The 15,613-nt window shown below is 41.7% G+C and overlaps 2 protein-coding genes across 2 annotated transcripts in view; both read left to right on the top strand.

The window, feature by feature from the left end:
- iqgap2 (IQ motif containing GTPase activating protein 2) overlaps positions 1-11,160 on the top strand; it is a 58,194-nt gene extending 47,034 nt beyond the window's left edge. The window contains exons 28-38 of the mRNA XM_036143588.1: positions 353-437; positions 523-755; positions 2,276-2,408; positions 5,442-5,544; positions 5,635-5,776; positions 7,940-8,027; positions 8,113-8,325; positions 8,435-8,595; positions 8,701-8,844; positions 10,252-10,360; positions 10,599-11,160. Of these exons, the coding sequence (XP_035999481.1) occupies positions 353-437; positions 523-755; positions 2,276-2,408; positions 5,442-5,544; positions 5,635-5,776; positions 7,940-8,027; positions 8,113-8,325; positions 8,435-8,595; positions 8,701-8,844; positions 10,252-10,360; positions 10,599-10,712 (1,525 nt within the window). The 3' untranslated portion in view covers positions 10,713-11,160. The remainder of the gene's footprint in view (positions 1-352; positions 438-522; positions 756-2,275; positions 2,409-5,441; positions 5,545-5,634; positions 5,777-7,939; positions 8,028-8,112; positions 8,326-8,434; positions 8,596-8,700; positions 8,845-10,251; positions 10,361-10,598) is intronic.
- A 262-nt stretch (positions 11,161-11,422) lies between these two features.
- On the top strand, positions 11,423-14,326 carry f2r (coagulation factor II (thrombin) receptor). Its single transcript, XM_012861319.3, has 2 exons — positions 11,423-11,544; positions 12,944-14,326. Exons 1-2 carry the CDS (start codon positions 11,457-11,459, stop codon positions 14,143-14,145), a joined length of 1,290 nt encoding a protein of 429 aa, XP_012716773.2. The 5' UTR covers positions 11,423-11,456; the 3' UTR covers positions 14,146-14,326.
- The last annotated feature ends 1,287 nt before the right edge of the window (positions 14,327-15,613 follow it).

Here is a 15,613-nt window from a genome sequence, read left to right as displayed (position 1 = left end):
TGATGTCACAGTTAACAGAACGCCAGACCAGGTGTACCTTCTATGAAGAAAAAAGAGAGAGAGCAAAAAGTTAAAAGCTGAAATGACAACAAACCTACTGTTATTTTACGTGCCAACAAAATTAGTGAGTAAACATCCTTATGTCCTTATTTACCAGCAGACGGGCTGTGTGGCCAATGGCAAAGCAGAAGACACTGAAATCCTGTTCATATTAAAAGACCCATTTTTAGTTTTAACAGGCCATATACCTCCTCAGTTTTACTCTTGCTTGTGTTGTCGTTTGCCACATAGCATGTGACGGCATGGTGTTGTGCGTTTGATGTCCTACCAATGCTCTTTGTTTTGCATGCAGTTATGGCATGAGATACATAGCAAAGGTTCTGAAGAACACCCTACATGAAAAGTTTCCAGAAGCCTCAGAGGATGAGCTGCTGAAGGTAGAAGCATAAAGGTGTCGAAATAAAATCCTCGAAAAAAAAAAACAGCACCCTGGCTTGATGTGTGATCTGTGTTTCATATCAGATTGTGGGGAACCTGCTGTACTACCGCTACATGAACCCAGCCATCGTGGCGCCGGACGCCTTCGACATCATCGACGTGTCGGCAGGAGGCCAGTTGCCAAACGACCAGCGGCGCAACTTGGGGTCTGTGTCGAAGATGCTGCAGCACGCTGCTGCAAACAAGCATTTTGAGGGCGAGAATGCACACATGACGCCGATGAACACCTACATATCCCAGATGTATGAGAAGTTTAGGTAAGAGGGATGAGATGACTGTGCGTAAATGATGCCGCGCTGCGAGAGACTTCCAAAAAGTTTTGTCAGAGGAGCAATAAGTAAAAATGACACTTAGGCTACGTTCACACTGCAGCCTAAAGTGACCCAATTCCATTTTTTTTTTTTTGCCCGTATGCGACCTGTATCTGATCTTTTTATGACAGTCTGAAAAACACAGATCGGATCTTTTCACATGCGACCTGTGTCTGTACAGCCGGGTCGCATTTATCCGACCTGTACGTCACCGATACTCGACAAACGTCACTATTCTGCGTCCTGCTATGCAGAAGCTGGAAGAAAGACGACACCCATAGTGGACTACAATGTGGAGAGCAGTCAATGGACGGAAAGCTCTGGTTAGAAAATAAATTAATGACCGCATTATAATCCATGTTTACTTCCGCAAACACTGAGGACGCTTGCTACGTGTGACGTCATCGCGTCCTCCAGTGCTAATGCGGGACACTTAGGTAGAACGCGTTCAGTTCACACAGGAGATCACATACAAGTCTCATATATTTGGAAATGTGAACGACCACACAAAAAAAATCAGATTTCACAAAAAAATCGGAATTGAGCATTAAGACCTGCAGTGTGAACGTAGCCTTAGTGTATCAAATCAGAACAACATGTACACAACAGCCTGCCGTTGTGTACTGAATTTTTACTTCCACAGGACAAGCCTATGATTTTGTATTCTCTTCTATTTCTGGTCCACTTCTCTTACTGGCTTCCACGTTTGCAGGCTGCTGCTCTTTTGCCAAAGTTAAATACCAAGTACTGCGCTCTGCTTTGGGAACTCTCATATGATTGGTTCAGGAACCAGGAAGTAAATACGGGCTACACACTGCACCGACGTAGTTCCACACTGTACCTCTAGATTTGAAAGGAGACAAACTTGACTAAGACATTGTTGAAGCAGATGATGGATTGTTTATAGAGAACTTCCTATGTTACTTCCATCCCAGGTGACAGATTTTGGTTAATTTCTCAGTAAATTTCTTACTTATTGCTCCTTTTAAGACAGAAACACGAGGTGTTAAAAAAAAAAAAAAAAAAAAGAAGCAACCTTCCTTCAATAACAAAGTCCGGAAGGGATATAAGAAAACAATGTGACTCTGTTGACGTGGAGGTAACCCTGTGAACAGAAACAGCTATGTGCTGCATCAGCAGATTTTAGTAAGTCGTCTGCCAACATTAACTTCACTTCCAAATGGGAGAGGAGACACAAGTGCGTCTTTGTGTTGCCGTCTGTCCCACTTTATAAAAGTGAGTGACTCATCTTTACTGGAAATCCACTTTTGTTCCCGTTTTCTGGGAATCTGTCCATTTGAACTGTTCACCCCGGCTGGGGAAAAAAGAGAAAATCAGCAAAATAAATGAAGTTCAGCATTTTTATGACCTTTTTATTTTTATTCCAGTAGAAAGTTGGTACCCTCAAGTCAACAAAATCTTAATCTCAACGGCTGACCTCAGCTAACTGTGTTGCTCTCCTCCAGGTTATTTTTCCAGGCTGCTTGTGACGTCCCTGAACTCGAGGAGAAGTTTAATATTGACGAGTATTCAGACATGGTGACTCTGAGCAAACCTGTCATCTACATCTCTATAGAGGAGATCATCAACACCCATTCGGTAAATCTACTGTTGTTATTATTGACTCAAACTCACTTGACAGCACAAGGTTATAAGAATGCATCCATGCTAATTCAGATCATCTCTGTTTTAGTTGTGTAGAGATGTTGTTTTAGGACTTTATGCTGCATTCAGAGGGAAACCTTTAGCTTCAGCTTTTAGTCATGAAACAGTTTCCAATTTATCTTACTGTGGATCTGATTACTTGACAACTACTTTTTGACAAAATTAGATTTCTGTATTTTTCTGGCAATTTATATCAAATCTGAAAAAGCCTTACTACATTTTGTCTACAGGCTTGGTTAGGGATCAAATTCTCACGTTATTGATAACAAATTAAAATTTATAACCTGCACAACAAATCACATCACTCTTACGTTGATGTGTGCGGTGTTGCTGCTTGGAAGCATTATTTAGTTGGCAACAATTTGTCCTTCTGGTGCTAAATTATGACCCATTGATTGTAACAGGAATGATCTTGTGTAAAACATTTCTTAATTTTATTTTGGTACATAATTCTACAAAGGATGTACCGTATTTTCCGGACTATAGGCGCATTTAAAAGTTTTCTCAAAAATTGATGGTGTGCCTTACAGTGGCGGCTGGTGCTAAAAAAAACTGAGGGGGGGCGCACACAAACAAACAAATGAAAAACAAACAAAGCAAATCTTAAAAAATAGCACTATTTGAACATGAATTTTGCCCTCCTTTCCTTCTGCCCAGCAAATTTCTCAATTATATTCTTGTTAAAGTCAGTCATCTCTGTGACTAGTCTTTTCTCCATTGACAACATGGCCAATGCATTCAGCCTGTCCTGAGTCATTGAGTTTCTCAGAAAAGTCTTGATTCTTTTCAGAGTTGAAAAGCACCTTTCAGCTTCTGCTGTGGTCATGGGTGTGGTGATGAGGATCTTCAAGAGCGTGACAGTTTCTGAAAAGACTTCTTCTAGATTGTTTTCCTGATTTTAATAACATTTGATGCCATTTTTTAAGGCTGTGTTATGAAATGTGTTACAGCATTTTTGTGGGACAAGATTATACAAAATTCAGTCACCAAATGTTTTATTCCCCATTACCCATAAACTTCAGTACAACTTAAATAATAAAATATCTTGCTGACAAACATTACATCAACATACCTACACAGCATAGACACAACTAAAGGTATTTCTAACTACAAAGCACATCTTCCTAATATATTAAATAACATTACAATAAACCAGTGTAACAGTGATTTTCCACAACAACTCACCTCTGCAGCAATCCTTTCATGGTCTTCTACACTGAGTGTCCGACGCTTCTTCACTGGCTGACTACTACCTACACTGCTTTCTCCAACCATGGAGTGGAGAGATCACTTGCCTGCTGCTGAATCCGGTCCAAGCTCCTTTATCCTGTTTTTTTTCTTCAAGTGAACGCTTTGTAAAAGCATTTTTTTGTAAAGACAAAACAGAATTTTCTCTCATTTTGAAACTACTCAACTTTGCAAGCATAACCGTGAATCAACCTAACGAACTGCAGCTGAGCTGAGTCGAATCGGGGATTGTCCAATCACACAATGTTTTAAAAAAAATTAGCCAGTACTGACACCGTACCAGTAATGACACAACAGAATAGGTGTGTCCGGGACGCAGAGCAGTGCGCCCTGTGCAAAAACCCTAGATAACCAATTAAAAGTCAGCCTCAGATCACGTGCTTGCCCAAGTTGCTGCGCCTACATTCACTCCCATTAGAACGGCGCCCTGCACATAGGATAGGAGGAAGTGTGCACAATGTGAGCAATTAAATAGAATTATGTATTTACTATTTTAATAAATTCTAACATGTCTATTGGACACACAGTATGAATAAATACATTTCTAAGTACTTTGCAGTTTAGAAATCATTTATTATCTAAACGATTTAAAGGGGGCGGTGCCCGAGCGCCCCCTACTGGCCAGCCGCCACTGGCGCCTTATAATCCGGTGCTCCGTATAGTCCGAGAAATACAGTAGAATGAGCAGCCTGCAGACCGCTGCTTAACAAACACACTAATCATGTGAACTGTAGTTTTGAAACGTTGTTAGCAGTGAGAGTGATGAGTGGCACTCCTTTAGTTTTTAGACAATGTCTTTCCCTTTCTTCTGAGGAAATGGGATAGTCGCTTTCTTTCACCCCTTCAGAGCAAAGCAAAAGGTGGGGGAGGGGCAGTTCTGCATTACTATGGCTTCGGTCAGTTTCTCTGGTATTCCATTGGGAGAATTAGGAGAATTTAATAGTTGCTTAAATCCATGTTTAGTGCAGACATCGGACCTAGAGCATCATGTTGTTTTTTCTCACCCATTCATTACCATGTTTCCTTTCTTTGTTTTACCTGAGGTTTTCCTTGGAAACAATTAATGTCTCTGTCCATTTTATTCATATAGCACATTTAGCATAACACAAAGTTGACCAAAGTGCTTCACATAATTATCACTACAGACAAGTGCAATGCAAACAAACAAATGCAGTCAGAAAATCACCATAAAGGCCAACAATTACGATACTAATAGGATAAAAGAAAGCTACATTATACAACATTTCCACCTAAATGATCCGATAGCCTCAAACTTATCTCAAATTAAAAGACTACAGGCTCTGCAGAGGTAATGGTAACAATAACCTTTCATGGGTTTCTCTCTACACATGAACTAAAATGGAGATTACAGTCAAAATAGATGTTTCATTTTTTTTTCTTTGCACAGTAATACAACTATCAGATATTCATTCACAGGAATATTTAGGGAGCAACAAAAACAATTTGAGTGGTGACATTTATTTTCAGTATATTCATTGATTTGTAAAAACTGTATAAAGAATAAGTCAACAACATATTCAGTAGTTTGCCTACCTGCTGTCATCTAGCTTTTGTTTTATTTATTTAAATTCCAGCAACCTTGCAAGATCTCCACTGAATCACTTGTTTTTTTTGTGTGGCCTTCCTGTTGTTTCGGTAACTCTCTGCTTGTGAGCAGATTAGCTTGTCAAACAGAACAAATGTCGTGTTTTCACACAGCTGCTTCTGGAGCACCTGGAGGCCATCTCTCCAGACCAAAATGACTTGCTGCACGAGCTGCTGCAGGACCTGGGAGATGTGCCTGATGTGGAGGCTTTACTTGGTACCGTTTTTTTTTAACAAGTTCCGACTTTATTAAGTCCCAAATTATCCGTATTTCCTAGATTTACAAGCTGTGCTGCTGTGCTTTCAGGCGAAGGAGCTGTAGGCCCAGATGTCCAAAACAGAGAAAGTGCTCTGAGTCAGCTGGCAAAGACTGAGATCTCGCTAACGCTGACCAGCAAGTTTGAGCTGCTGGAGGGAGATGAGAAAGACTTGAAGACCCTCATGAGAAAGTAAGTTTATGGTTGAGACCTGGGGGAGAAAGTACGGACATAATATAATGTCTTCAGCTGAAATCCTCTCACTCTGAGGCTTCTTCAGACTTTGGACACATCTGTGGGCATTGACGGCAAAACGTTTGCCATGAATCAGGCTTAGTCAGCACGGCTCTGTTAATACTCTGTGATCCGCTGGCTTTTGTGACACAGTTGGTGCGTCTTTGTGGGTGTCGCTCCGTCACTTATCTTTGTTGTCTTTCCTGCTGGTCTATCATGTCCTGTCCACAGAGGAAGAGGTAATGCGGTCAGGGTTATCTCCCCTATAAACAGGCATCCGTTCGGACAGCCAGCAGTGTTGCTCTTATTCTTGTTTTCAGGGAGCTCTTACATTATGAAATGGACTGTTAATACTCAGTGACTCGTTTGCATGCGTCGGCTAAAACGTTTAATATCTTTAAAGATTTTAATTAGATGAGATGCTTTATGTACCATTCTGTGTGATTCATGCTACATGGTTAAATTATTTGGAAAGGGATTTGTGAGTAGAAATTTAAACAGAAAAAAAATGACACTTTCATTATCCACGTTGAGACCCATTGACTGTAAATGAACGAATTAAACATATTTTTCCATTAACCCATCTGTGAAATGCTAGGTTTTACATATGAAGTGACCATATACAAACAATGGTGTATATATTGACTAATAGCTAGCACACCGATCAAAATGTGCCATCCTAACATAGAGAATAATGACTATTAGGATGCATTCAAGAATAAAAGTTGACATTTTGTCAGGTTCAAACACCTAAAACATTCATTAAACAAACACAAGGAGGAGAGACAACAGGAAAGTTAGTTAGCTTTCCTAAGATGAAAGTTAGCTTTCATCTTAACGCAGATCTCCTACTAGCTCTAAAGCATACTCCGTCACCTCCTCTCTTTTTATTATCCAAAGGAATCCCTGGTTGCATTTTCAAGCTAAGGGGTAGGGATAAGCAAAACACTCTGTGAGCTTCGAGATAATACCAAGCAGTCCACACAGTACAGTTATGCGTAAGCACTCCAGATGGCTGAATACAGTGCATAACAGTTTCAGACATATTTAGAAAAACACTTATTATCGTCACAACATATTTCTCTGCTTTCTGCAGGCCTTCTGCAACGATAAGAGAGAGAGAGTAAATCAATACACATACATAGTAAAATGAAATAGTAACCACTGGTCTATATATTTCAGCAAATATATGATTAACACAATAAACACAAACACTGTAATGAGAGAGAGATCAGTCACATGAAATACACTTTAATTTCTGAATAACTAAAACCTTAACACTTCTTAGTAAAGAGTATATACGTGATAAATGCAATGAACATAGTAAATAACATAAAATATGTAGAAAATAGTAAAAATAGTTTTCTCACATTTTTTATGGAAGTCTTTTAAACTACACCTTGTACTGTCCTTTAACATTGATAACCACAGGCCACTTTGGTCTGAAAATATGTTCTTTACATGTACATTAAATAGATTTTAATAAACAGGCAGTGTTTCTATCACACCAAAATTGAAAAATAGATTTCCAAAACATTTTTCCTTTAACTCTGTTCAGATCATTGGAGGTCAAAAGCATTTTTGTTGGGCTAATGTTAGTGTTTACAGGGTTTCCATACAACCTTTAAGAGTCTATAATAGTATATTACTTTTATAAATTTTATTATTTAAAGTCTGGATACATATGGATGGGGGGGGGGTGTTGATTAAGGAAAAACTTACCCGTTTTCTAAAGACAAAGATCTATTATTGCTTAATATACATTGATTTTAGACAATTGTTTATTTAACTTATTCCAACAGGAAGCACAGTGCAGGAATCGAGTCACACAGTTACAAACTTGTTTTAACATTGCTTTATTTATTCTTTTATAAATGGTCATTTTTCTGACTAACTGTGAAAAGTAATATTTTAATTTCAGTCCCCAGAGCAGGATCCATTTTCACTCCTAAATCCGTTCTAATGGTTCTCCTCAGGAGGCCAGAACCAATGCAGCGGCTCATTCAGGGATAGTCGGGTCTAAACAACACCAGTTATGCTAGAATTAAAACTAGCAAAACATTTTTGTTCAGTTTTAAGATGCTGGGATCTTGTAGTAATGATGTGGTTTGTTTGTTTCAGGACAAAAAAGCTGATAGTTGATGTGGTTCGGATTCAGCATGGAGAGACATTACCAGAGATCCTGGAGACCCCGGCCACTGCGCCACAGGTCATAGGTTATATGTGTTATCAGTAACTATTATTTAACAGCAGCATGGTGCCATAACATTGTTTAACTTCTGCCGTTCCTGTAGGAGTCGGAGCATGCCAAGCTGGTCCAGCGTAGGGCGGACCAGGATGCTCAGACTCCAGAGGGGCTGAAAAGCAGCCCGGCGGTGTTGGAGGACGGCCACCTGCCTCTCGAGCAGAAGAAGAGGAAGATTTCCAGGAATCTGCGTAATCTCGAGCAGGCTGGCCTCGTCACTGCCAGCAACAAATACCAGGACCTCATAAACGACATTGCAAAGGTCTCAAAGCGCTTTATCCTTCCTTTCTGAAAAGGCAGCCTCATGGTTCCTCCAATAGTTCTGCTCTAGTATCACAACCTAAGTGAAGACTAAAACCTGTTATCAACAGGACATCCGGTACCAGAGGCGCTACAGGCAGAGGAGGAAGGCCGAGCTTACAAAGCTTCAACAGACGCTGACGGCGCTCAACTCCAAAACCGCCTTCTTCCAGGAACAAATGAACTATTATGACACCTACATCAAGACCTGCCTGGATAATCTCAACCGCAAGTGAGTGTGGCTTCCTGCGCCTTGCAAGCATGAAGACATTTATAAAACGGGTCTTTTAGTTATATATATATATATATATATGATTAATGGCTGTTTTGTCCTTAGGAATTCACGCAGATCCATAAAACTGGACAGTAAAGGAGAAGAGAAGGGCAGTAAGAAGTGGAAGCCACAGTCTCTGAAGTACACGGCCGCCAGGCTCCATGAGAAGGGAGTCATCCTGGAGATCGAAGGTCTTCAGACAAACCAGTGAGTCAACACTTCATGGCTGCATGTTCTGTCCCTGAGGTCTATGGCGCCTTGTAAAAACACTCATACCCCTTGATTTTTGTTACATTACAACTGCAAACAATCAGTGTTTCACTGGGATTGATGTTATAGCCCAACAAAGAGTGGTGCCAAATTGATAAGTGGAAGGAAAATGATTTGCTTTTTTTAGTGTGGTCCCCCTGAGTCATCGCCTATTATAACAACCTTGAATTTCTATTACATCTGGAAGTCTTTTGGAGAATGTCTGGACCAGTTTTGCACATCTAGAGATTGACTTTTTTGTTTGCAGACTCAGCCAGATTGGATAGAGCGTCTGTGAAGATCAGTTTTCAAGTTTTAGATTATGAACATGCTTTAGTCCAGTATAAAAACAAGTCCAGTATTTGTTTTTCTCCTCGTAAACTGTTTTGCATTTATGGCAGAATGTTCACATTTGGTCTAATCTGACCAGTCCCCTGTATGTCTTATGGTAAACCACAAACATCATTGCCTACGACTTTCCTTCAGCAATAGCTTTCATCTTGCAGTTTTTCTTTGAAAAGTGCAGAACTAGTAGTTGTTCTGTCAGTGGATTCTCCCACCTGAGCTGTGGATCTCTGCAGCTCCCCCAGACTTACCTCAGGCCTCTTGGCTGCTTCTCTCATTAATTCTCTCTGTGTAACCTGCCAGTTTAGGTGGAAGGCCTCGTCTTGCTCGGTGTGCAGTTTTGTCTAAACCCTTTTCTCTGGGGATGATGGATTGTCACAGTCCTCCATGAAATGTTCAAGGCTGTCCTGCAAGATGTTGTTTTATGATCTAACTTTGCTTTAAACTTCACCAGAACATCTTTCTGACCCGCCTGCTGTGTTGCCTTGTCTTCATGAACCCTTTTGTTCTCTAATGATGTTTTAACATTTTCCAGATTTCTTTTTTTTTCCTCCCACAGTAATGCTCTGATTTGTGTTGGTCTCCCAACAAACTATATCAAATTGTTTTGGTTGTAAGATGACAAACAAGTTTATGAATAGTTTTGCAAAGGCTTGTATCAGGCTGTAACGTGTTGATTGAATGTTTTTGGAAGTGATACATTTCTCCAAAACAGCCCAGTTAAAGAGCACCACGTCCCAGAATTGATTAAAAAGCTATGATATATGTTCATCTTTGGACAAAGATCTGTTTTAAAGACCTGAGAATGAATTAAAATAAGGATGTGCCTCATCAACCTTTTTTTTTCTTAATTTTTTGGTAAGAAAATATTTAGTTTTTTTTGGATAACCCGTCCTAAATTTTACTCTCACTGCAGTCGCACTGTTTATTCAGGCTTTGTCAGACAGGAAGTGGAGAGCAATTACATATTAGCTGTCAGAAACCTGTCTGAATTGTCCTTCTCTCCCCATCCCCCCTCAGGTTTAAAAATGTTATGTTTGACATTTCTCCCACTGAGGAAGTTGGAGACTTTGAGGTGAAGGCCAAATTCATGGGGGTTGAAATGGAAAAGGTCCAGCTTCATTTCCAGGTAAATATTTCCCAAGTGTGTCTGAATTTCACGGAGTCGACACTTAGCTGAAAAGACCGTTGGGTAAATTTCCTGCTGCTGTCACTGGGAGGCGGCAGGAAGTGTCACGAGGAATGAAGGCACTGGTTTTTGACACAATCTCCCCTTGAATAACACTCGATAAAATAAGAGCTGAGTTTGTTTATTCCATAAAGCAAACGTGGTGTAAATGTTGCTAAGTTCTCTGCCTTGTGTCCAGGACCTCCTTCAGCTGCAGTACGAGGGCGTGGCCGTCATGAAGATGTTTGACAAAGCCAAAGTGAACGTTAATTTGCTCGTCTTCCTTCTCAACAAGAAGTTTTATGGAAAATAAAGCCGGAGGAGAAAGTGTCGGGAGCAAAGCTGCTTGTGCCTTCTGACGCGCTGAACCAAATCGGTCAACGTTGTTTCATCTCTTAATTTAATGGATCACATCCAAATGAAATGTCAACGTGTCTGTTCCGTTTCATTTTGTCTGTGTTGATTTGTAAATGTAATGTGCTTTTTAAGAATGAAAGTGTAATGGTATTCATATTTTATATGTAAAAGACACAAAGAGTCCTTCCCCATGTTGAAGAAACGGTCAGTTTTTTATCAACGTTTGAAAAGCGACGATGCACCATGGAGATATCTAGTACTACAGTTTACCAGTGCCTTTGAAATACCTAAATAAAATGTTATAATTCAACATTAAAGCTACAAGAGATCTATTTTAATGTTGCTATTGTTACTGTATAATTATATCGCAATATTTGAAAAAAATAAATTACATACGTCAATAATTTGCTGTCGCGTCTGGTATTTAGATTTTCTGAGTTCATTCAAGGTGAGCTTCTTACAAGGTTATCACGATAATAATAATAATAAAAAATACAGCTAATTTCAGGCCAAATATGTTTGAAGCTGTCATCTTCAGTTTGATGCTTCATATTCTGGGGAAAGGGGAGGAGAGCTATGCAGCTGAGGGGGGGCGGAGTATCCTCATATCTGTAATTTGCTAAATGCTGGCAGACAAAAACCCTTCAGAAAGTCATCTGGCAGACGGATCACTTCAGTTCGCCCGTCAATTATTAGGAGGATGCACAGCAGCAGCAGCATGTTCCCGCTGGCGTTGGGCTTGTTTGTTTTGTCTTTCAGTCGAAGCTCAGCACGCTCCACAGAAAACGGTGAGCACTTCTCTGCAGCTCTGTGTGATGTGATGAGACTACAAAGTTGTTGTTGGTACTTTATTACTCGTCGGTGTCCTGCTGTTTCAGCAAAAAGTGAAACTAGGATAAGACGACTGAATTTGGGCTCTAAAGGGAACTCACTTCTTTTGAGTTAACACGAAGCATCAGCCGACTGCTTCCTGAACATTGGCTTTATGGTGGATGTGGACATCGTTTCATGTCAAACTAAAAATGTTTCTAGAAATTGTTTTAATTTTATGGGTTGTGGAATGTACAAAAAATGCAAAAATGTACAAAGTTTAAAAAAGCTCTTAGTGTCTTAAATCTAAAGCAACTTTTTAATAAGCTGCAACAGGTTTGTCCGAAGGTTTCTATAAATGAAGCCTTAAAAGAGCTCAGTGTCTCACATTTCTAAACAAAGTTGGGCCACTTTTAACAAACGGTGTTTTATGTGTAGAAAATGATCCTGCCTTATGATGACGTGTCTAAATTAAACAAAGTGTAATATAGATGTGATAAAATGAAACCTAAATACCTCCAATGAAACTATCCGTTCAGTACCAGACTGTGTGTAGCTGTAATTTGGACTTCTTTCTGAAAATGGATTACAGTAGTAATGTAATGTACCAATATAGGTAACTGCGTTTTTGGCGCTGAAAATATCCATTTTGGGTTGTTCTACAGCAACTCATGATATATATGATCACTACGTCATATATTATGCCAGTCATTTAAGTCCTATATGTGGACCATCTGGGATGCTGCCCTGGGAAACTTGTTACACGCTATTGCATCAAGATCTCTGATAAATCAGGAGATTTTAAACGAAAGTCCGATGGCGTCTGCCAGTAATCTGAAAACGGATCCTCATTTGAACTTTTCACAGAATAATGACCTAAAACTCCGGATTGATTCACTAGACACTTAATCGACCTTCTTCAATGGCCGTCTCAGTCGCACAGACCTAAATCCTGTAGAAAACCCTTTGGGGGAGAGCAGAAGATAATTTAGGAGACTGAACAATATAGAAATATTGTGCAAAGTGGAAAAAGTCAAAGCTTTAACTCTTTGCTCCATCTTTATGACATTGTTAGAGAATAGTGTTACAGGATGAGGCTGGTTGTCCAACTAAAAGAAATTGTGAAAAGTATTGATTTAGGTAAACAAAATAAAAAATTAACATGGGATTTCTTTTGTATTTTGTGTATTTCTTTAGCATTTTCCAGTATGGCAAAATGCAACTGGGCCGGAACCCAACCAAGCTTTCAGTAGGATGCAAATCAGAGCATTTAGCAGTTTTATGTCAGCCCAATTGCACTTTGGTAATAATGAAGCATCTATAGCTGAAGACCTGAACCAGGCTGGCGGTCAATCCTTCATCTTTGTCTCTCCAAAGGCTCCATGCTGCTCCCTCGGACGTTCTCGGCTCGCTTCGTCCTGGTGACCGAGGAGCCCGTGGACTACATCGACCTGTCTGCCTTGGATGGTGTGGACGACGACGCGGGCTCGGGTCTGGAGACGGAGCAGAAGCCGGAGAAGGAACCCGGCCAGCACCATCACCCGCAGAGGCACTACGTGGTGTCCGAGGAAGCCAAGGCGTTCCTGCAGGGCCGCCTCTCCACCGCCTTCGTCCCCACCGTGTACACGCTGGTCTTCGTCGTCAGCGTGCCCCTCAACCTCCTGGCCGTGGGCATGTTCGCGCACCGCGTCCGGCCCAGGAAGCCCGCGGCCATCTACATGCTGAACCTGGCCTGCGCCGACCTCCTGTTCGGCCTGCTGCTCCCCTTTAAAATCGCCTACCACTACCGCGGCAACGACTGGGTGTACGGCGCCTTCATGTGCCGCCTGGTGACGGCGGCCTTCCACTGCAACATGTACTGCTCGGCGCTGCTCGTCATGTGCGTCGGCGTGGACCGCTTCCTGGCCGTGGTCTACCCCATGAACTCCCTGACGTGGCGCAGCCCTCAGACCGCCGCGGCCGTCTGCGCGGCCATGTGGGTGCTGTCCCTGGGCGGGGTGTCGCCCCTCCTGATCTCGGGACAGACGCTGCGCTTGTCCGAACTTGGAATCACCACGTGCCACGACGTGCAGGACGGGGAGACCCTCCGGTCCTACTATCTCTACTTCTTCCCCGTCTACTCTTCGGTCTTCTTCTTCATACCCCTGGTCTTCACCGTCGTCTGCTATGTGCGGATCGTCCAGGCTCTGGCGGTGGCCAACGTGGAGAACCGCTCCAAGAAGACGCGCGCCATGGTGATGGCTGTGGTGGTGCTGCTTGTGTTCGTGGTCTGCTTTACGCCCACCAACGTCATCCTGATGGCTCACTACGTCCAGGTCGGCCGCGCGGCCAGTGACGGCTCCTACCAGGCCTACCTGCTGTCCATGTGCATGGGCAGCCTCAGCTGCTGCCTGGATCCCCTCCTCTATTACTACGGCTCCTCTCAGTGCCAGAAGCAGGTGGCGGCAGTGTTCAGGTGCGCGCGGCTGGCACCGGCGGCGAGCACCTCGGTGACGCGCAGTTCGCGCACAAGCGGGTCGAGCAGCAGATCCTGCATTGTGGAGAGCGCGGGGAGCCAGTACAACAAGCTGGCGGCTTAGGGAAGCGGACGTGAAGAACCAGAATCTTAAAAAAGAAAAGAAAAGAAAAAATACTTTCACAGACGCTCCTGTGCAGGAGTGTGTGTGGCCCTTTAATTTATTGGAGTTTCATTGTCATACAGCAATGCAAGGTGGTGCATGATTGGAACCTGGAAGGAAAAGGATACGTGGCTTAAAGGTAGTTGTAAAGTGAATCATGTTTTTTTTTCCAGCCCCTCCGACTCAACATTTTTAAAGAAACAGGCTTTCCCTTCAATTACAGCTGCAGGTCAATGTCTCTACCAGCTTTGTGCACCAACAGGCAAACCTTTTCCCCCAGCTCAGTCATACTGCATGAAAAAGGGCCTCGGATGGAGAGCTTCTTGTGAGCAGGACTCTTCAGGGTTTGCCAAAGATTCTCAATGAGCATTTAGGTCCAGACTTTGACACCACTTTCAAGACTTTTGCAGTCCCTGACTTCAGATTAGATGGAGGGCCATGCCCGGTGGACGTGGGCAGTGGCTCCACAAACAAACACTCTTGGATGATGGACTGGACCATGCTGTACACAAATTTGGTGTTTCCTGAAGCAAGTTGGAGAGATTTTATCTTATTTTATTTTATTTGGGGGTGTTGAAGTAAAGCGGGCCGAACACACAGCGCATTTTCAGATTTTTAGATATGAAAGGAAAAACAAAAATCCATCTGCTTCACAGTTATGCACTACTTTGCGTTGATCTATCACACAAAAATTGCAATAAAATATATTGAAGTCGGCGCTTGTAATGCTACAAAATTACAAGTTGTATCGAAAGAAATCCTTTTGGGTTTGGGCTACGCTGATGTTGCCTTCTTGTTTTATGCTCTTTCAATTAATCAGACAAGCCATCCAGGTCTCTTTATTATCATCGATTAAAGGTTGTGAACGTTTGCGATCAGAATTGTGATATTTTGTCTATCGTAAACTGTGCAATTGATGATTTGTGTGAAAGTGTGTCGCGAAGAAAAGTGTGTAAACAAGATGGACCAAAGAACAAAAATCATTTGATGAATCATTAGCAGAGTTTTATTTTGTTTTATACTTAAAGACTGTAAACTCTGCATCTGAAAAGCAATGTGCATGTTTTTTTTGGCAAGTCGGGATGAAAAAAAAATACACAATATGGGCAGATTATGAAAAGAATATCCAAACCTCCAATAAACAAACATGTATCTTCTAAGGCAAAGGAGTTGTTGGTTCAGGGGATGTTGACAAAACTTCAGACTTTCTATAATACAGTGTGTGTCATTTACCACCTTTAGATTAGCATTGAAAACATGATATGTCAGGGAAAGTCTTTAAAGCAAACAAAGATGACATTGTGCGTATGTTTTCTGAACGCCTCTCGTCAGGCCTCTCTGTATCTCCATTTTTATTGCTGCTCCGTCTTCTTCTTGTTGTTGTCAGGACACAATTCTGTAAGACATTGAAAATAAGTCCTGAGAGAAG

The sequence above is a fragment of the Fundulus heteroclitus genome, chromosome 12 (genome assembly GCF_011125445.2).
Source record: "Fundulus heteroclitus isolate FHET01 chromosome 12, MU-UCD_Fhet_4.1, whole genome shotgun sequence".
Lineage (NCBI taxonomy): Eukaryota > Metazoa > Chordata > Actinopteri > Cyprinodontiformes > Fundulidae > Fundulus > Fundulus heteroclitus.
Note: the sequence above shows the minus strand (reverse complement) of the source record. Positions and strands in the feature narration are given on the sequence as shown.

Excerpts from the sequence above, each read along its gene's own strand:
- f2r (XM_012861319.3), top strand. The coding sequence starts at position 11,457 with ATGCACAGCAGCAGCAGCATGTTCCCGCTGGCGTTGGGCTTGTTTGTT. Across the intron at positions 11,545-12,943 it reads AGCACGCTCCACAGAAAACG|GCTCCATGCTGCTCCCTCGG; the intron begins GTGAGCACTTCT and ends GTCTCTCCAAAG.